The sequence below is a fragment of the Ascidia mentula genome, chromosome 6, assembly GCF_947561715.1.
Source record: "Ascidia mentula chromosome 6, kaAscMent1.1, whole genome shotgun sequence".
NCBI lineage: Eukaryota > Metazoa > Chordata > Ascidiacea > Phlebobranchia > Ascidiidae > Ascidia > Ascidia mentula.
Window position 1 is genome coordinate 4,101,045 of NC_138571.1, and position 21,483 is coordinate 4,122,527.

Sequence of the window (21,483 nt, forward strand, 5' to 3'; positions counted from 1 at the left end):
TCAACGCACTTTCGACAAGTAACAACAATTACGCACAATTGCTAACGCAGTTTCCTTCCATAACTTCTCCCAAGTTCTACGCAGTAACGCCAAAACATCAGGTGGGACACTACATTCCAACTGTTGGTCCACCAGTTCACGCAAAAGCACGACGCTTGTCGCCAGAAAAATTGCAAAGTGCAAAACGCGAGTTATCTAAAATGTTGCAACTGGGTATCATTCGCAGATCTTCGAGTCCATGGGCATCACCATTACATATGGTGCCGAAAACCTCCGGTGATTGGCGACCGTGTGGCGATTATCGCCGTCTGAATGCTGCCACAGTACCAGACCGTTACAATATACCGCACATTCAGGACTTTAGTTCTCGGCTTGATGGAGCAAAAGTGTTTTCAAAAATTGATTTAGTGCGCGGATACCACCAGGTGCCAGTTGCTAAAACCGACATTCCAAAGACAGCCGTCATCACCCCCTTTGGTTTATTTGAGTTCCTTCGCATGCCTTTTGGATTAAAGAACGCTGCTCAAGCTTTTCAAAGACTTATGGATTCTGTTTGTCAATCATTGGTGTTGCGCTGCCCTTGGCAGTCAGACGGGCGTGACTGGTTGCGCCCGGACAGTGCAACAGACGGGTTTTCCTCAATGGTTCTTAACGCACACGCTTCTTCTTCAAAAGGAACGGTTCAACTTTATTCAAAGACGCTGCGGTTTCTACACAACACGCGTTGAATTAGCGACCAAAAACATTTAAATTAAATGCACAATTTCTTACCGAACTATTTTGGAACCAGTCACAAAAATATCGGCTTCTTCCCAATCAATAACACAGCAGGAAACAACGTTAGCAGATTCAACTTGCACTTAAATTGCCTTAATTTATCTTATTCAAATAGAACATAATATTAGTTTCATACAGCAGAAAACTAACCAGGACAAAACTCAGTCAACAACAGTACAGGCAGGCACTGGGGTTCTACGGGAACAACGGTATTTGTGACGTAACAACGGTACATTGTGCTGACGTCAATTATCAACACATCACATAAAACAGTGGCGATGTAACACTCCCCCCCAAAATGTGGGAATGACATGAAACATTTTTGCAAACACTTCGCCAATATCGTGCGTATCGCGGCGAGAAATGAGTGTCCAAAGGTATCTTCAGAAAACCGAGCAGTTACCCGGAGTTTATCTAGCAAACCGAGCTGACATCGCTCGGAAAGGTTGAGGAGGTCTCATCAGAATCAACGATGCGACACAGTTTTGTGATAGGGCGCCGAAAGACACCGCTGCTCGTCCGAACGAGCACAATGCGAACTTTTCCATTTTCATCGGGGTACGTCTCAATGATTCGACCGATCGCCCATTTTGAACGGCACTCAGATTCGCACACAAGTAGGACGACATCATTTTTCTTAAAGTTGCGATGAGAATCATGCCACTTGGGACGAGCAGTGATAACCGGCAGGTATTCTCTCATGAACCTCTTCCAGAAATGGTCAGCGAGAAACTGCACCTGACGCCAACGCCGTCTTGTATAGCAATCCTTTTTCTCTGCAATCGTTGGAGGCAGGTTGGGCGATCCTCTCATCAGCAGGAGATGATTCGGGGTCAGCGGTTCTTCGTCCCTATGATCAAATGTCACCGGGACAAGGGGTCTTGAGTTGATTATGGATTCAGCTTCCACAAACAAGGTCTCCAAGACTTCATCAGACATCACCTGGGAACCAGCAAGCGAGGACATGATCCGACGAACAGAACGAATCATACGTTCCCAAACGCCACCCATGTGGCTTGCAGCAGGAGGGTTGAATGACCACGACGTCTGTTTCTGAAGCAGAAAATCAGAGATTTGAAGCTGGTTCCATGCTTGCAACGACTCTCTCAGTATTTTCTCGGCACCAACAAAATTTGTGCCATTGTCGCTGAAGATATGCTTTGGTGCTCCGCGTCTCCCAATGAAACGACGAAGGGCAGCTATGAACGAATCAGTAGACAGACTGTGGGCAACTTCCAGATGAACGGCACGGATTGTAAGGCAGGTGAATACGCAACCGTAACGTTTCACTTCGCTGCGACCCTGCTTCACCAGAAAAGGACCGAAATAGTCAATTCCGACATTGGAGAACGGAGGTTCAGCGATTCCCAAGCGAGCCGACGGCAGATCGGCCATCATCTGCCGACCCGGTTGAGCATTGCGGCGTCGACAAGACAGACATTTTCCAAGCACGCGCCGTACGGCAACACCGCCCTTGATGATCCAGTAGTCTTGTCGAACTGAAGTCCAGGTGTGTCCCATCCCGGAGTGTCCAACTCTTTCATGATGGGCCAGGATTAATAGGTCAGTCAAATGCGAAGAATGGGGCATGATTGCAGGATGTCTCGCGTTGAAACTTATCGGCGCTTTGTCTAAACGTCCACCAACACGGAGCACTTGATCAACCAGAACAGGGTTTAACTTGTACACAGAACGACTGCAGTCAGTCTTTTTCAGTCGAGAATTTCCACTTAATGCAGAGAGAAGTGAAGCAAAACTTTTCCGCTGCTCGTACTTGACAAGTTCCAACTCGGCGATCTTCAACTCAGACAAGCCAATGTTAGTTGACGGGACAACTGATAATTTCCTTCGATGTATCAAAAACATCTTAAATCTCATCCACCAGGCCACGGCTTTCTTTAATCGATGTAGGCACGAGTAACGTTCAATGATTCGATCCATGGGGTGCTTCGGCTGATGTACGTTAACAGTACAGGAGGCGGTTGCGACGGCCAGTTGGTTTCTGGCTCCAGGAGAAACATTGGGCCTTTTAACCAGCGACTCGAATTGACAAGGGCATCAGCGGGTAGACCTCTTGAGGCATCATCTGCGGGATTTAATTTTGTAGGAACGTGTTTCCAATTCGTAATGTCGGTCAGTCGCTCAATCTTTGCCAGGCGATTGGCGACAAAAACTGGAAACCGTTTGGTTGCATTTCGAATGCTTAACAGAACAGCAGTGGAATCACTCCAGAAAACTGAACTTTCAATGGGCAAGTCTAGTTCCTTTCTCATGAGGCGATCCAACCTCGCAGCGAGCACAGCAGCGGTGAGCTCCAGTCGAGGGATCGTCTTCGTGTTCAACGGGGCAAGTCGGGATTTTCCAATCAGAAAAGAACACATCACTGTCCTGTGATCGTCTTCGATGCGAAGATATGACACGGCGCCATACGCATACTTAGATGCGTCAGCGAAATGATGCAGTTGATACTTCAATGGAGGTTTCAGTTCCGAAGACCTGAAGCAACGTGGAACGACAACATTGCTTAAGTGAGGCAACTCAGCAAGCCACCTCTTCCAGTTATCGGATATCAATTCCGGAATGCCGTCATCCCAATTCAGTTCCATTCTGCACAAGTCCTGCAGCAATAACTTGGCCCTTAGAATCACGGGAGATACGAAACCCAGAGGGTCGTAAAGTGAACTGACAGCTGAAAGGATTCCTCTACGCGTGTGCGGCCTGCTCGGTAGTTTGACTTTGAACCGAAATGCATCCTCCGCAACAGACCAATGAACACCAAGGACTCTCTGTTGCGTAGCATTATCAAGGCAACGCGATTTCACAACCTTTGCTCGATCGTTTTCGGGAACCGACTCCAAAACGCGCTGTTCGTTAGAAAGCCACTTTGTCAAGCGAAATCCTCCTCTGACTAGCAGGTCTTTCAAACGAAGACGAACAGCGATAGCAGTTTCTATATCCTTGACGGATGCGAGGCAGTCGTCCACATAAAAATTGCGCCGCAAAACGGATTCAACCTGTGGATCAAAGTTTTTACCGAATAAATCTGCGGTCTGCCTCAGACAGAAGGTGGCGCAACTCGGAGAGGACGTTGCACCAAATAAGTGCACTTTCATCCGGTGAGGCGTCGGTGTACTGGTCAGATCTCCACCGGGCCACCAGAGAAATCGAAGTGCATCGCGATCACGGGGTTCCACCCGAACCTGGTGGAACATTGCCTCGATGTCGGCAATCAAGGCAACTGGCTGACAGCGAAAACGGGTTAGCACGCCAACCAAACTGTTTACAAAATCAGGACCTTGCATCAGTGCGTCGTTCAGTGAGACGCTTCTGCTTCGGGCAGCACAATCAAAGACCACACGAAGTTTGTCAGGCTTGTGTGCGTTAAATACTGGGTGGTGCGGCAAGTACCAGATGCGATTGTCTGTCACGACCTTGTTGTCGGGAATTTCTTCGGCGTATCCTTTGGATATGTACGTTTGCACCGTGTCTACATATCCCTTTCGCAGAACATCGTTGTTAGACAATCGTCTTTTCAAACCGACCAGCCGCTTTTCCGCCATCTGTTGACTGGGTGGCAACTTTTCGATTCCAGGTCTCCAAGGTAATGGGAGCTCAAAATGTCCATCTTGATGCTTCACCGATGCCTTCATCGTGTCATAAACAATTCGATCTTCCCTGGATGAGGGTATGTCGAATACTGATGTTCCGTCGCCAAAGTCGCTCTTCCACAAACACTCTATCTCCCGTTGGAACATGACTTGTGCAACCTTTAAAAAACGGACATGTGCTTCGCTCCTTGCAGACGAACCAAGTGCGGGACCAAAGAGTGACCAGCCAAGAGATGTCTTTACAGCACAAGGTGTCCCCTGCGGTCCAGAACGTGTACACTGTACGTGGAAGGCTGCGGGGTTATCGGCTCCGATCAGTATCGTCACAGTTCCCCCTTCCAGGCGACGCAGGGGCAACTCCTTGAGGTGATTGAACTCCGCAAGCTTCTTCGCATCAGGGATCCTATTCGGCGACACGGGAATTTTGTCGATGGACAGCACTTCCGGCAACAACAACGGCTCTCCGTCATCAAGCGGCATGACGGTGAAGGACACAGTGGAGCCTTGGTACACTCGCGATTGATCTGTCAGAGTGCTCAGACAAATCTTTCGATCCTTGGATTGCAGACCAAGTTTATCAATCAGACCTTGTTCGCAAAATGTAGACGTAGAACCTTGATCAAGAAAAGCGTACGTATTTACCTCGATGTTGTTGTGTCTGACCTTTACGGGAACGACGTTGAGGTAGACTCCGCAGTTGTCCGTTGTAGCTTCCATTATCGTTGCCGATTGTTCTATCGGCGGTGGCTTCGGGGCAGGGTTCTCTGTAATCTTGCCGGGTCGCCTCTTCTGAAAGGCGCCATGCAACTTTGTGTGGTGAAAAGTGCCAGTGCAACCTTCTACCGAGCATGGCTTGCGAATCGTGCATTTCCCGCAACGATGACCTGAACAAAGGCATTTAAAACACAATCCATTTGTGACAACAAACCCGCGTCTATCCTGGGGAGACATTCCGTCGAATTTCGGGCACTTGGACAGGTCGTGAGGCTTGTTACAGCACGCACATGAAACGGGAGTAGGTGGGTTTTGACTTCGAGGCTGACTGGATGTCGACGACGAGATGTTGTACGCAGCAGCACGAGGACCCTTCTTTACCGAAACAGGGACGGGTTTTTCGTGCACGCTTTCGTAGACAGCCTCGACACCGAACAACGAGTTGGCGATGCGCGCTCGCTCTACGACAAAATTTGTAAAGGCGAGATATCCGGCTTGGGATCCAGTCTCGTCGAGCACTTGAACGGAACGTTCGATCCACTTCTCTTGAAGCCGGAACGGCAGTTTTCGAATTAGCTGTCTTAACGTATCCAAGGAGTTCAAGCTCGCGTACTCCTCAATATCTTCGAGTGAGCTGCGACACTTTTCTAAAAGGTCAGAAAATTCCATCAGGTCTTTTGGTCGACCTTGCTTGACTGGCGGAAATTGTTTGAGCCGACGTTCACATGCGTTGGCAATAATATGGGGTTGTCCGTAATCGTATTCAAGTCGGGAACGGGCTTTGGAGTATCCTGAGATCTTATCCTTGCTGTAGATCTCAAGTTTCGCAGCAATGAAGTCTTCGCAGAATTGCAACAAACAAACTAGCCGTGAATCTTGGGACTTCGTTCGGCTATGAACATGGGACTCAATAGCACGAACAAATGACCAGTAGTTCAACGGATCGCCATCAAACTTTCTGACCGCGGGCTGGGGCAAAACGATTCGCTGTTGTATGAAGTCCTCTTCTGGGACGTATCTACGCGACGGAGAGACAACATCCTGTATGTTCGACGGAAAGGGATCAGGACCTTGATATGACTTAGCAACGGGTGCGCTGACAGATTGCGGGAAAAACGGCTTCGTATCCACGCAAGTTGGGTGTGACCGTGGCACGACAGGGACAGCAGGTTGGTACGCATTTACCGGCGCAATATTTAACTCAGGTCGAAGCCCCCCAACAGAGGAACTTGTCACGGGAGGGTGTCTTGGGTCACACAGCAGGGGATCTCCAGCAATGGATTCTTCCTCCCACGCACGTACTTCAGCCTCGGCTATCTCAACCTCATCGTCGACCTGTTTTCTTCTTCGTTCAGCATCAAGTTCTGCTTGACGCCTTGCAAGGTCAGCATCAAGTTCTGCTTGGCGCCTTGCAAGTTCAGCATCTTCATTGACTTGACGCTGTGACACCCGAGCCAATTGAAGTTTAACACGAGCGGCTATTCTTTGACGGGTAATCGAGGAGGTGGAGGAAACAGAGCTATGTACGTCAACATGTGAACTTGACGATCGGCTTGATATAGTCTTCCGACGCCCAGATGACTTCTTGGCGTCGGCAAACCACTCCGCCACACGAGAATCGAGTTCACGTTTTGCGCGCTGGCAATCCTGTCTTGCTAGAGCCAATTCTTCGCTGTTTTCAGCAAGCGGCGCATAGGCATTAATCAGGTCGGAAAAACACTTCTCCATCTGTGGCAGGTATTCCTTAACAAGAACAGCGTTGTCAATTTTCAGCATTAACTCTTCAACATGCAGGCAAGATTGTTGCCATGCGTGCGCGCAGCTGGATACCAGCAAAACCGCCGGGTCCTCGACTGTGGAAGACGAAGACGGTGAAGCAGGATCACACATTTCGAATGGTAATAAATCCCAATGGTAATAAATCCAAATGGTTCGAAACGGACTGAGAATAAATCCAATAATTCAAAACGGGCTGAGAATAAATCCAATAATTCGAAACGGGCTGAGAATAAATCCAGATAGTTCGAAACGATGTTGCGCTGCCCTTGGCAGTCAGACGGGCGTGACTGGTTGCGCCCGGACAGTGCAACAGACGGGTTTTCCTCAATGGTTCTTAACGCACACGCTTCTTCTTCAAAAGGAACGGTTCAACTTTATTCAAAGACGCTGCGGTTTCTACACAACACGCGTTGAATTAGCGACCAAAAACATTGAAATTAAATGCACAATTTCTTACCGAACTATTTTGGAACCAGTCACAAAAATATCGGCTTCTTCCCAATCAATAACACAGCAGGAAACAACGTTAGCAGATTCAACTTGCACTTAAATTGCCTTAATTTATCTTATTCAAATAGAACATAATATTAGTTTCATACAGCAGAAAACTAACCAGGACAAAACTCAGTCAACAACAGTACAGGCAGGCACTGGGGTTCTACGGGAACAACGGTATTTGTGACGTAACAACGGTACATTGTGCTGACGTCAATTATCAACACATCACATAAAACAGTGGCGATGTAACATTGGATTTCACCTTTGTTTACCTAGATGACATACTGGTTGCGAGTTCCTCGTTAAAGGTTCACCGCACACATCTCAAACAACTATTTCAACGACTTGCATACAATGGCCTTGTCATTTACGTGAATAAATGCGTTTTCGGAAAAACGCAAATTGATTTTCTGGGACATCGAATTGATTGCAACGGTGCTCAGCCACTTCCGGACAAAGTTTTATCCATTCAACGTTTTCCGCCCCCAACTACGATTAAGGGCCTACAAGAGTTTGCTGGTATGATTAATTTTTATCATCGTTTCATTCCTGCGGCTGCTAAAATCATGTCCCCAATCTATAGACAATTTTCTGGCAAAAAATTACAGCTGCAGTGGAAACCTGAATTAAATGCCTCCTTTGAAAATGCAAAAATGGCTCTGCAACGTGCAACCATTTTGTGCCATCCGCAACCACGGGCTCCAACGGCATTAACCATCGATGCGTCGGATAAAGCTATTGGCGCGGTATTGGAGCAGCAAATCAATGGAATTTGGAAGCCATTGGCTTTCTTTAGCAAGCATCTGCGACCCGCAGAAACAAAGTAAAGCACTTTTGATCGTGAGCTTTTGGCGTTGCATCTTTCTCTTCGCCACTTTCGATATTTTCTTGAAGGTCGAACGTTCCCCGCGTACACTGATCACAAGCCTTTAACATTCGCTCTGAAGAAGCAGTCGGAACCTTTTTCTGCTCGACAGCAACGCCATTTAACTGCTATATCCGAATTTACAACGGATGTTACACACATAGAAGGAAAACAAAATGTTGTTGCAGATGCATTGTCCCGGTCGTTCATTGCCTCTGCAGACCAATCACATATTGACCTTGATTACAACGCCCTCGCTGCTGCTCAACAAAGCCAAGAAGTACAAGCATACCGCACAGCGCTTACCAAGTTAAAGCTTTAGGACATAAAGTTTGAACCCGGTTTAACGCTCTTATGTGACATGTCAACCGGTTCCCCTCGACCAATCATTCCACAACCATGGCAACGTCGTGTATTTGACGTGATTCACGGGTTGGCGCATCCTTCTGTTGGAACCACACAGAAGCTGGTATCAAGTAAATTCGTCTGGCATGGCATGAATAAGCGAGTTCGCACATGGGCTCAACAGTGCAATGCTTGTCAGAAGGCAAAAGTTGGCAGACACACGCGTGCACCATTGAAGCATGCAGGCCGTTTTCAACACATCAACGTTGACATTGTTGGGCCTCTTCCACAATGCCAAGGTAACAAATACTTATTTACAATCGTTGATCGGTTTACTAGGTGGCCTGAGGCTATACCCATGCCCGATGCTACAACAGAAACTTGCACACGTGCTCTTATTCACCATTGGATAGCCCGATTTGGAGTTCCATGTCAAGTTACCTCCGATAGAGGTTCGCAATTTTCATCGCATCTGTGGGCGACTGTTACCAATGTTATTGGTATTAAGCGCAACTGCACAACAGCTTTCCGCCCTCAGGCAAATGGTCTTGTGGAACGTTTTCACCGACACTTAAAAAGTTCCTTAATGGCCAGACTCAACTCTTCAAATACGGATAGATGAGGTGCCATGGGTGTTGCTGGGAATCAGGGCCATGCCGAAAGATGATCTTCAATCCTCCAGCGCTGAGCTGGTTTATGGCGAACCGATCGCTGTACCGGGTGATTGCATTCCGCACACCACCACTGCCGTTGAACCCTCGCAATTTCTTAAAACGCTTCGCAGTTCCGTTTTCCGTGTTCTACCTGTACCAATGTCCCGCCATCGAACTTATCGTACTTTTGTTCCTGATTTGCTTTTTACTTGCGAGTATGTGTTTGTTCGAAAAGATGGATACCGTCCTCCTTTAAATTCACCATATCAGGAACCTTTTCATGTTGTAAAGCGCAACGACAAATATTTTGTGTTAGATATTTCTGGAACTCGGCAAACAGTCTCCATTGATCGCCTTAAGCCGGCCTTTATTGATGCAACACAGTCAGTTCTTACACCAAAGGCTAAAAAAGAGGCCGACCTCCAAAAGGTGCAAAACCCGCTTCTGGGGGGGAGTAATGTAGCGACACAATATGTTGTAAAGATGTACCGTCGCGGGTTGTGTAAGTTTTAGTGCGTGTTGCCTTTTTCTTGTGATTCTCTTACGTGTCACGTGTCACGCCATGTTCGCATCATTCGATTTACGACGAATAAAGAGCAAGCACGCCACAGGCCATATGTATGTTTCAGAATGTACAGGCTTGATTATCCGGTCACTCGCAATACACAATCGCAGACGGGTGTTAATTAAGCCCCGCCCCACAAAATCAAACAGACATTTTCTTACCAAAGTCCTGTTGTATTTCCGATGCTGGTTTCCTATGTTTCATGCAGCTTGCGGCAACGTGTACCGTGAACTTAGCTGCGCGCCTGGAAGAATGCCGTTTTGTCGGTTTATTTCCGATTACATCGACATAACAAAATGACACACCCCTATTGCCCAAATTTTATCGATTCAGTCGGACCATATGTCTTGTTTCACATGCACCCTTTGATGCACTCTTTTAATTATGCCCCATTCTTGAGGCAATATGATCATCTCATCAAGTTAATTTGACAATTTGAAATATTCGTCACGCCCTGTTGCTCTCTCGATTTCCCATATGCGTGTATTTCACGTTTGGCGAATCCAACTGGTCGCTTTTCCATATGATATTTTAGCGTTTTCAGTCTTCGGTGACCATATTCTGATCCACCTTTTACTGCCAATTTGTACAATGTAAGGAAAGGAAACCTCAATGCGAATCTGTGCATATCCCTTTTCAAGTTCCGTCCGATTATTTTGTTCATTTCCTTTTAAATTTCATTGCGGATTTTGTGAGATGCACCGATGATGTCATATAACATGAAAATAAGTGTAACCAATGTGCGATTTGTGAGGATTGCGGCAAGATGTTTAATTTGTTATTGCGATTATTTTAGATGCAACGGCGTCCGAGCCATCTAATGCAGGAACTTGCGCAAGTGAGATCGAATTTATATTTTCTCTCGAAGTGCAAGGAGGAGAACATGATACCTAAAGGCATCAGAGTAACCAATCCGTTAAAACACACCTTCATCACTGAGCGGTCGCAACAGCTGTGCAGAAAAGTCTCTGTTAAACTGCAAAACTACCTACTAAGAATTATGTACAGCAAGCAACATAATCTAATAACAAGCATTCGTGGTACAAGGGATAACGACACGGATATTATTAACTTGGCTACATGTCGATATAACTATATGCTCTGCATAAAGCTATCAACAAGAAGAAACGGAAACTAGACGATTTTCGAAAAGAAAGACTTTCAAGTACACGCAACACTATAGGAGGTGATACTGGTACAATAAACTTATCTTCACATAAACTTAGCAGTGGCGAAACATCACTTCACCGGAAGGGTCTTAGTTTTTGCCCAGCGTCAACGCTAGACAAAATCAAAGCATGCGCAGATTTAGAGGCGTTCTTTCGCCGCATGCGCCTGGCTGAATATTTTCATGCGAACTCCAAGCACACAAGATGGCTACACGAATAAGGCCCACTCCAAATCACACCACAGCGAATGGACACTTCCGGAAGGACGCAATCCAAACCTCGACCTCTACATAAGCTGTTTCCGGAATCGCGCAGAAGCGGAAATTCCTAACAAAGAAAGCAGACTTCACCACAACCTGTCACTAAAAGAATCAAAAGTTGTCCGGCAACTACGGAATTGCAAAAACCTCACAATTAAACCCGCGGACAAGGGAGGTGCCGTGGTTGTCATGGAAACAAAAGACTACATACAAGAGGCCCATCGGCAACTAAACAACACAACGTACTACAATAAATTTGATACTGACCCCACAGATAAATACAGGAAAGAACTTGTAAAACTGGTTAAATCGTTTCCAGAGCGTGTCCAGAAAGAGCTGGGCTCGTTGATTCCCGAGGACCCTTCACCAGGCTTTTTTTACATGTTACCCAAAGTACACAAACCGAATATTCCAGGACGTCCAATTGTAAGCGGTATTGGCACGCTCACGGAAATGGTATAGGAGTACGTGGAAAAATTATTTAAGTCACACGCTCAAGCCGCCAATAGCTATGTTCGGGACACCACGGATTTTATCAGACAGCTATCCTCCATCAAACACCTTCCGCCCGATGCTATCCTGGTTACGTTGGATGTTGTATCCCTGTACAGCAACATAGACCACGGACGCGGACTGGAAGCCTTGCATAAAATACTTCCCGAAGAAGATGACTTCACAGAAATTGCTATTCAATTGACCAAGTTCATTCTGACACAAAACAACTTTCTCTTCAACGATGAACACTACATTCAGGTCAAGGGGACGGCGATGGGCACACGCCTAGCACCACAGTACGCGAACATTTTCATGGCTGATCTAGAGAAACGATTCACGAACACCTGGAAACCGTCCCTTGTATTGTACCGTCGATTTATCGACGATATCTTTTTTATCTGGACTGGGGGAGAGAATTCTCTTCGAACTATCTTGGAGGACTTCAATGAAGAGGACCCTAACATACAGTTCACCATGGAACACTCGCTCACATCGGCGCATTTCTTAGACGTAACGGTTTCGCTGAACGACGGTGAACTCTTTACCTCCATATACCGGAAGCCAACGCACAGCGGCAAATACCTACATCCTTCCAGTGCCCATCCGAAACATGTGTATCGATCCATCGTACACTCACAAACACTCCGGTACAGACGAATATGTTCCCGTGGCGACGACTGCAACGCACAGTTGTGTGAACTGCGTAACATGTTTATAGTGAATGACTACCGATCCAGCATGGTAGACAAAGAGATGACAAGAGCGACGACCGTCCAACGAGACCTGCTTATTCAAGAGAACCAGCGTGTTAACAAAAACACACGAATCCCCATCGTCGTCACATACAACAAACCGATGGGACGACTGAAAAAAATTGCAAAAGACCTACAGTCCATCTTGCATGGTGATAGCAGACTGTGTGCAGTGTTCCCGCAGCTTCCGGTTGTCGCTTATCGCCAACCACCAAACCTGAAAACATTGTTAACCCACACGGGGACTACTACCAAGAAGAACTTTGGGACATACCCATGTGGAGGTGCGAGATGTGCATTGTGCCACCATATGCACCGGTCTAATCAACTCATGACTAAGCATGGGCAAAGTTTCTCACCACAGGGAACATTTTCCTGTAGGTCAACCAACGTCATTTACGCCGTAACGTGTGCTCGCTGTCCAGGAGCTTAGTACATCGGACAAACCGGACAAACACTGAGACAACGAATGAACGGACACAAGAACGATATTCGGCACAACAACTACGAGAAACCGGTAGGATCCCATTTTAACCAGCCTGACCACAGTGCTGAAGACATGAGGGTTATGGTTCTGCAGAAGGTCAGGAGAAAAACTAGACTAGCGAGAGAGACGGCGGAACAACGCCACATCGAAAAGTTTGACTCTATCAACCACGGTCTCAATAGAGACTGGGGCTTTATGAGTCACTACACGCACCAAGATGCCACGGGCACCAAGTGACCAACAATGATCACCTCCTCGTGCGTTTATCCTTTTTTCTTTCTTGTTAGCGCTGTAACCGCATTTTATTTGACACGTTATTTGCTGCACCTGAAGAAGCGAGATCAATCTCGCGAAAGCTCGTGCTAATAAAGTGGTTTCATAGTCAGTCCCTTATAGAAGCAGTGCACAAGCAAGCAATATATTGATTATTTTAGTGGTTAGTGTTACGTTCATGTTCGCTTTTAGGTTTATTTCGCTTGACAACATAAAACGACGTAAGGCGCTGCATTGTGGTGGCGCTCAGAAGCGCCCGATGTGAGTTGATTTTCTTGTTTCCTCTTGTCAGACGCTTTGCCAAAAACGCGAAACGAACCGGCGTCCGCGGAGACGTCACACGTGAGCGACTTCAGGTAGAGCGCGTTTCCCATAATTCATACATTTAAAGGAAGTCATTGCATTTATCGCAGGCCTCCAAAATCACCGATTGCTTTGCAAAACATGCTTGCAAGCAGCCCACAAGACGACATTCCGTGCAACACCGACCAACCGCATAATCCAACCTAACGCATTCAAGTAGAAATATCGCAGCCGTTCGAGAAGTTCGTTTTCTTTGATTTACTCCAGTCGTTCGAAGGCTTTGAAACCAATGTATGGTCACCGCGCGATAAGCTATAGTGTAATGTCACGATAAAGAACCCTAAATTTTACAGCGACGTTAATACAATCGACACAACCAGCGTTGGGCCAGACATCATAGACGAGATTTTTGTCGATTTAGGGATTCTTAATCCATCACAGTGCACCGATCAGGTGACGTCGGACGAAGAGGAAATTACAAAGTGTACATTAGCGTGTGGCGAGCGTTAATGTGTTTTTACCGATGTAGAAACCAAAAAAAAACCTCGCGCATTTTTCCCAAGAAATGGTAATGACGGCCTTGACCGTTTATTGCTCATTTACTACGCCACCTCGGACGAGGACGATGATTGTCTTAATTCATCGCAAAAAAAACGCCGAGCTCTTGCATAATGGTGTTGAATGTGCTTCAAACCGAAAGCTGTTTTCTCAGCCGATAAATATTTGGCCCTATTGTAGTAGATTGCCAGTATTATAAATGATTCGGCTCCAGAGTGCTCGCCGATTATATCACAGGTTATTACCACAATTGAACAAAAATTTTTCGTCGCTCGGTGCAATTCGTATGATGGATGAAGGCGAACTCCTACTGACCCCGGATTCCCCCACTACATCAAGCCCGATTGGGGCAAACTAGATTAAACGCTGTTATTCTTTCGCATGTTTAGCCGTGTTTTTTCCCACCTACACTATTCTTTTCTTTTGAGGGAAGGGGGGAGACGTTGCCTCGTGGGAAAGAATAAAAATTTTATGGCGCAGAACGGACGCAGATAATTTACCCTTTATCACAGAACTATCTTTCGCGCCCTGTTTTTGTGTTATCGTGTTGTTTTTTTGTGACAAAAGGCCTCGATGGCAGAACGGAAACCTTTTGATGAAGTCGGGTATGGTTTATGTGATTGTGTTCTGTTTTCTTGCGTCTTATTCTGTGTATGCATGTGTTTTTCGGGAGCTCGCACTTTTACTGCCGGGATTAGACATATCGCCTGTCCAGGTGTAGGCTATTAGTCGCCAAAAGTACTCAACGAATAAATCTTTCACTACAGGTCCATACAATAAATTGTTACTGACGCTGCCAGGTATATTTTATTGTTGGATACTGCTCTTCTGGCAAACTTTATTTTATGAACGTTTCCCGACGTTTTGGCTGTTATGAAGCAGCCTTCATCAGGAGATATGAAATGTAAGTCAAGCAATATGCCACAATATTGTTTACAGCAGTATTCAGCATTAACTTCAATACAAGTCAATAAAATGTCCACAATTTCATGCAGTTCGTAGCCGCTCGCTTGTAGCAATGCGTTTCAAAAATCCAGTTGGAAGTGCTTTTGCCGGATGTGTACGTCCGCCGACGTACCGTTTACACCGTTCAACACATAACTCTCTACCGCCAACGCAACACGTATTTAAAACCCGCTATAGCCACGAGTCAGGGCGCTCATTTGTTCCGCGTCAACCGCGTACTAAAGCGATGTGGTCAGTTGCGTGTTCTTCGGATCCAAAGGATAAGAGGGTTTCGATGTACCATACAAGATAATTGCTTGTCGTTCAAGTCGATATAGTGCTCCCCTTTGGCGGCAATGTAAAAATCATACGGTCCAGCGTCTGTTGGCTAAAGGCAGATATTCGACAAAAAAACACTAGTCTGGGTGGGCTTTATCGCGAATAAATCCAACTCGCTTTTCGCGCAGCTCATCGCGCGCTAGTTGATTAGCGCCATCCTTCAAGCAAACATATGGCCACGCGAGCGCATGCGTTTGCCAGCCGCCTTCCTGCGTTTGCGTTTCTTAACCGGTTCACCGGGTGGCGACTCTAAAGGCTACGACTCCGCGGCGGCCAAAAAACATCGAGAAGTCTGACGCGATCTCTTTATCGCGGCTTTCCGCGGGGGGCGACCCGCCAATAAGTCGCTTGCGAAGCCCAATCACGATTGTAAAAACTGTTTTCTAAAAACTGCAACACGGCGCGCCCCAAACTCCTGACCAATCTGCCCATTCCATGGCTGCGTTGCGAATGCGAAGAACCGGCGAAATGGGGCAAGCAGCTGCCTGCCTGGTGGCGGTAATAGTTCTCATAATCCCGAATGTCGACCTCGGCGTTGCACGGTTTTTGGCAACACATGGTCAAAGGCGTAACGGCTTCTTGCGAAAGTGCAACGTCGCTATCACGTCACTCGCTTGAAATGAAATCGGTTTGCCTCTACCGTCAAATAAAGCCATTTCGAAAGTGTCGAATCATCGCACGCGAACCGGATGGTAAGACAAACGCGTATAGCGCACTCGATGCGTTTTGCCGATTTCACCTCCAGCCTCAAAGATCTCCAGCAGCGGGATCATGGTATTACCAACAAAGCACGACTTTTCGATGTCTGTGTAGACGAATACCGCCGAAAAATCCGAGGAAACGTCGCACCGAGGCGCGCTCGTGTGCCGGCCTGACAGCAGCAGCTTCGGGAAGTGTTTGACCGAGATGTAGATGGAAGGTGGAAGGGTCGCGAACATCGCGTCTTTTTTCAATTTAGGGGCTGGTAATATGTAACCCACTGAGCTGGTAAGGGCTCCCCACCGTGATAAGGGCTCCCCATCGCTAGGTTAAGCAAACTCATCACGACCACAGAATATATGAAGATAATCTGAAACACGAACACCACCTGTGATCGAGGTACGTCCCAGCCGAAAAATCACCACTCAACGCTTCTTCTTGGGTCCTCTTCTAGACTCTCGTCCATCGATCCAGGTGTTAAACTGCTCGCCGTAATGTCGCCACTTCACCAGGTATTGTTTGACTTCACGCATTTTTCTCGTTCGCAAACGTTTCTTCACCACAAATGTATGTCTGTTTTCCACATGCTGTAATTCCTGCTCATAAAATGACCCCTTTACAATGTCACCGCTGTGATCACACACTTTGTAAGTCAGTGCGCGCCCACTACGCCGACTAAAAAACATCTGCTGACTCCACTGGGAAACATAGCCATATTTAATGCGAGCTGTGGCGAATGTAACGCGAACAGGTGCATCGATCGGAGGCGCACAGGTATCCGGACATGACCGCTCTCCGTACAAATTATTCCAAACTTCTTCCTCGTTCGCATGACTGACCGCGACCGGGGTTATGCCAATGTTACGATGATGGCTAAGATTGTAACTCGCCAATCTTTGCAGCAGCACATCGATCAACTTTACACTGTCGACGCTCGTCAAATAGCGCCACACTCGATCCTTCAGCGTGCGATTAAATCATTCCACGACCAACGCTTTTGTTTCCCGATTGTTTGTGACGTAAAATCGAATTCGATGCCTGGAAAGTTATTTCTGAAAGAAACCCCGTTTAAAAACTCACGACCCGCATCGGTTTGCAACTGATTCGGTCGACTGGAGAGCCAGCGCTTCGCACTAACATGGTTGACGCCCACAGCGGCACGCAGACGGTCCACGCCGTCCAAGCTACCAGGATGAGCAGGATTAAGGTAAGCAGCACCTAAGTCTCTTGCCATCGCGCCAATGACTCACGTACAATGTGCGAAGTGGAGGTGATCGGCGCCGGCTCAGATCTTTTACCTTAACGCCTTGGGCGCGTTGTGGTCATTTAGTGCCACGAAAAATTCAGCCTCACCTGTCGGTTTCAAGTCTCGCAGTTCCCTTTTGCGCAACACACTGTGTATCAGGTCCTCGATATAACTATTAGCGATCGCGTTGTCATGCAATCGACTGCTTTCGATCGGTCGCGCCGTCAGCTGGGCTCGATTTATAGCCATTTCCATGGTTTTTTTCGTCTGCTCCTTGCTGATGACTCGATAGCACTGCAGGGCTTAACCATCAACCTTCACCTTTTCCTCATCAGACCTTGTGTCATTTAGGATATTCTATATTTCACGATCATATTGCGTTAAAACCCGCTCCACAGGTGTCATGGCAGCGGGTGCCCTGTCACGTATTGTCTTTGAAACATTGGGATCAACCAGAGCCATTTTTTGCACAAATTCCATTAGCGAGGATCGAATAAACAGCAGGGACCTCTGTTCCAATGAGAGGTCCCAAGAGTGCGGACAGGAATCCACCGCGTTGAATCAACTTCTACTTCCTTGCCGCTGTTGTCTTGTTCACCAATTTACACAGAGCGTGATTATGCCGCTGCGACTTCTGTCTATCGCGCTGGGTCAAATCAATGTTGCCTTTTAACAAGTTGTGGCTGCATTCTCAAATACACTTCAAGAGATCATGGCCGGCTGCTATTTATGATCGCGCGCGCGTCTTTTTGTTCAGCCTTGCGGAACGTATTTAAAACAGGCGCGTGTTTGTCGAGACGACGGGACATTTCATAAGTTTTTCGGAACGTAAGCGAACGAAGTTTCACCTTGAAACACTCCGGCTCGCATACGAAGCTTGTCAGGTGTTTCCTGTCGACAACAGAAATACCAAAAAAACGTGCGGAGATGACGTGGCGTCCATATTTGACTCTCGCACGGCATTCACGTGAGAGGGGAATACTTGTTTCGCGAGGTGTGTGATTTGGGAAGAATCTCGTGGATTCTTAAACATAACCAAATAATGCGCATTCAAACTGATTGTGCGATGTTCGCTGCCCTTAAGAAAGTTGTTCTGCACGATGCAAATTATACTCGTGTCTTTATGGTGACTGTCCTGTGTGAACAATCGCGAAACGGTCAAGTTATCACGTATCAAAAGGGTTCGCACGCCTGTCTCGTCAGAGGTATAGGAGCGCCCTGCGCGAATTTAATGGTGTCAAGTAGGGTCTAGTACGCAGGCTACCATTGATCATAGTACAAAAAATCTGTTCTGGACGGGGCACGCTGAAATTTTCCTTTATTCTTAGCGCGACAAAACAAGTCTTTCCACTTCTGGTTGGTCCAGAATTAAGGCATGTAAACGGGAGCGCAAATTCCATGTTAGCGCAAAAACGAGGAACGCAAATCGAATGAGTTTCAACGGTTGTCGCGTTTAAAATTTCACGCCCGTTACCCGCACACGACAATGTCAAACTTACAATGGTACGAATAGGTAATTGAGCCCAATTATACCAACATGAATTTAAAACGCAATGCCAAAAAAACCCACACCGAGATCAGTTTCAAAATCGATACGCGAAATAATTTTCACCGAATGGCATAATTTACGCAAGCGACATCAAAAACATTGACGAATCACATTTTCATTGCCACTGAGCGGCGAACATAATTCACGCAATTATTTAACTCGCCCGCATGCACGCAATCTTAGTAATGACATTAATCACGATGCCGCTTAGATGTCGTCCGAATCATACAGAAAGCTATTCAAGCCATTAAAACGATTTAGCTTTACAATGGCGGAGATCAAACAAGCTTAGGAACACAGAGACGAATTACGATGTTATCGGAAATAAACCCACAAAACAGCATACTGCCAGGCGCGAAGCTAAGTTCACGGTACATATTGCCGCAAGCTGCATGAAACATAGGAAAACAGCATCGGAAATACAACAGGACTTTGGTAAGAAAATGTCTGTTTGATTTTAAGGGGCGGGGCATAATTAACACCCCTCTGTGATTGTGTATTGCGAGTGACCTGTACATTGTGAAACATACATATGGCCCAACATTGGAGGGATAAAAACAACTCGCAGAAACCATATGTACAGCTCTCGACAAAATCATGACGCAATTAGTCATCGTGATGATGTCATTAAAATCATGACGCGGTTTTGACCTTTCCCGAATCATACAGGAAGCAATTCAAGTGCCATTAAAACGATTTTTCTTTGCCATGGCCGCCGAGACGAAAACGGCTAACAACTCGACCGACAAAGGTCAGACCGGGGTCACAACTAAAAATAGAGTCTCTCTGTCTGCGCTCTCGTTTCGGTTCAGGGAGAATTTAACGTACTCCCAACCAAGACCGGAAAACAGAGAGTACCTGTGAGTATCTCCCTAAGACATGAGATTCCCTCCTCTGACACGTATATACTACTAATTTCAATACTGTGTTCGTACTCGGAATGAAGCGTCGGCAACTGTAGTGGAGGATATTAGAAAACATCGTCCTGACTCCAAGTGTTAACAAACATTTATCTATAAGTGTATTACGCACTGAACGCATGGGTAGGGAATCCTGTTAATTTCTCAAGGCGTCTTAGCCTCAACGTTGACCTTAACTCAGTACAAGATTGACGATCGACTGATCACCGACCATCGCTTTTTATTTGATCTTGATTGGATCGAACTGCCATGAGTTCAAAATATTTTAAATTCCTTGACCACGTGGTCAAGTATACTTGCCGCGCAAAGTGACTTTTACACTAAAGTACGTGAGCTTTTCTCATAAAATCTACGATGGTTGCCATAAAAGTTACTTCACCCGTGTCTACGTTGTGAGACCGGACAGCGAAATACGGCAAACCACGTGCATCCTTATGGAGGTAATTGTTCTCTTGATCTGCCTTGGCGTATTCGACGGTGCTGAAATTTCGGACTTAAATCGGAAGCCAAATACGTGAAGCGAGCTTGGGGCGTTTTGTTAATTTCACTCCATGCTCTGACAATCTCCAGCAACAGAGCCAATAATCTGCTCCGGCCGCGGCACGACAAGACTTTCCTTTGTTAGACGCGCGACTAAATAAATCCTTTCACTCTCAACGTAATCAGATCGACAAACAATTACAACAAAATCAATCACAACATTCTAAAATTTACACCGAAATTAACTACAGAGGTAATAAAAATCCCGCGGTAAAACGAGTGGGATTATTCCGCAGAAGGATGAAATTTCACTCGTATGACGTCAGAGATATTAACAGGACGTAGTTTCCCTCATGGCACATAACGCAATGCTCGTAAATTCGAACGGTTTTTTCTATTGAAACGCCTATTCGTTGGCCACTTTCAAGCCAATGCACTTAAATCAAAACGGTTATTACTGTCCGATTTTGAGTAGACGGTAGTATCACGTTTCAAAATTTAAGAAAATTTCAAGTTAAAACAAACAAATGACAGCCCGTTAACCTGTTTGTTGTTTGGTCACGACCGACCATTGCCACGAGGCATGGAAAGCAGCGTATTGAAACGCCTATTCGTTGGCCACTTTCAAGCTAATGCACTTAAATCAAAACGGTTATTACTGTCCGATTTTCAGTAGACGGTAGTATCACGTTTCAAAATTTAAGAAAATTTCAAGTTAAAACAAACAAATGACAGCCTGTTAACCTGTTTGTTGTTTGGTCACGACCGACCATTGCCACGAGGCATGGAAAGCAGCGTATTGAAACGCCTATTCGTTGGCCACTTTCAAGCTAATGCACAAAAATCAAAACGGTTTTTACTGTCCGATTGTGAATAGACTGTAGTATCACGATGTAAAATCTGAGTAAATTTCAAGTTAAGACATACAAATGACAGTCAGCTAACTTGTTTGTTGTTTGGTCACGACCGACCGCCGCCACGCCGCATGGAAAGCAGCGTATTGAAACGCCTATTCGGTGGCCACTTTCAAGCCAATGCACTTAAATCAAAACGGTTTTTACAGTCCGATTTTGAATAGGCAGTAGTATCACGATGCACAATCTGCGTAAATTTTAAGGTAAGACAAGCAAATGACAGCCTTTTAACATGTTTGCTGTTTGGTCACGACCTACCGTCGCCACGCCGCATGGAAAGCAGCGTATTG

General features: G+C 46.3%; 4 protein-coding genes across 4 annotated transcripts; 2 read left to right on the forward strand and 2 right to left on the reverse strand.

The window, feature by feature from the left end:
• Window positions 1-1,191: 1,191 nt before the first annotated feature.
• Window positions 1,192-2,643, reverse strand: LOC145906917 (uncharacterized). Its single transcript, XM_082994375.1, has one exon. It carries the CDS (start codon window positions 2,641-2,643, stop codon window positions 1,192-1,194), a length of 1,452 nt encoding a protein of 483 aa, XP_082850501.1.
• Window positions 2,644-2,675: 32 nt separating this feature from the next.
• Window positions 2,676-6,989, reverse strand: LOC145906919 (uncharacterized). Its single transcript, XM_082994376.1, has one exon. It carries the CDS (start codon window positions 6,987-6,989, stop codon window positions 2,676-2,678), a length of 4,314 nt encoding a protein of 1,437 aa, XP_082850502.1.
• Window positions 6,990-8,602: 1,613 nt separating this feature from the next.
• Window positions 8,603-10,698, forward strand: LOC145906920 (uncharacterized). Its single transcript, XM_082994377.1, has 3 exons — window positions 8,603-8,885; window positions 9,181-9,741; window positions 10,601-10,698. The coding sequence occupies exons 1-3, from the start codon at window positions 8,603-8,605 to the stop codon at window positions 10,696-10,698; spliced, it is 942 nt and encodes a 313-aa protein (XP_082850503.1).
• Window positions 10,699-11,155: 457 nt separating this feature from the next.
• On the forward strand, window positions 11,156-13,750 carry LOC145906921 (uncharacterized). Its single transcript, XM_082994378.1, has 5 exons — window positions 11,156-11,626; window positions 11,696-12,764; window positions 13,002-13,200; window positions 13,433-13,501; window positions 13,654-13,750. The coding sequence occupies exons 1-5, from the start codon at window positions 11,156-11,158 to the stop codon at window positions 13,748-13,750; spliced, it is 1,905 nt and encodes a 634-aa protein (XP_082850504.1).
• The last annotated feature ends 7,733 nt before the right edge of the window (window positions 13,751-21,483 follow it).

Excerpts from the sequence above, each read along its gene's own strand:
- LOC145906917 (XM_082994375.1), bottom strand. The coding sequence starts at position 2,643 with ATGTTTTTGATACATCGAAGGAAATTATCAGTTGTCCCGTCAACTAAC.
- LOC145906919 (XM_082994376.1), bottom strand. The coding sequence starts at position 6,989 with ATGTGTGATCCTGCTTCACCGTCTTCGTCTTCCACAGTCGAGGACCCG.
- LOC145906920 (XM_082994377.1), top strand. The coding sequence starts at position 8,603 with ATGTCAACCGGTTCCCCTCGACCAATCATTCCACAACCATGGCAACGT. Across the intron at positions 8,886-9,180 it reads GCCTCTTCCACAATGCCAAG|ACTCAACTCTTCAAATACGG; the intron begins GTAACAAATACT and ends CTTAATGGCCAG. Across the intron at positions 9,742-10,600 it reads GATGTACCGTCGCGGGTTGT|ATGCAACGGCGTCCGAGCCA; the intron begins GTAAGTTTTAGT and ends CGATTATTTTAG.
- LOC145906921 (XM_082994378.1), top strand. The coding sequence starts at position 11,156 with ATGCGAACTCCAAGCACACAAGATGGCTACACGAATAAGGCCCACTCC. Across the intron at positions 13,201-13,432 it reads CAAGATGCCACGGGCACCAA|GTTTATTTCGCTTGACAACA; the intron begins GTGACCAACAAT and ends GTTCGCTTTTAG. Across the intron at positions 13,502-13,653 it reads GGCGCTCAGAAGCGCCCGAT|GCCTCCAAAATCACCGATTG; the intron begins GTGAGTTGATTT and ends CATTTATCGCAG.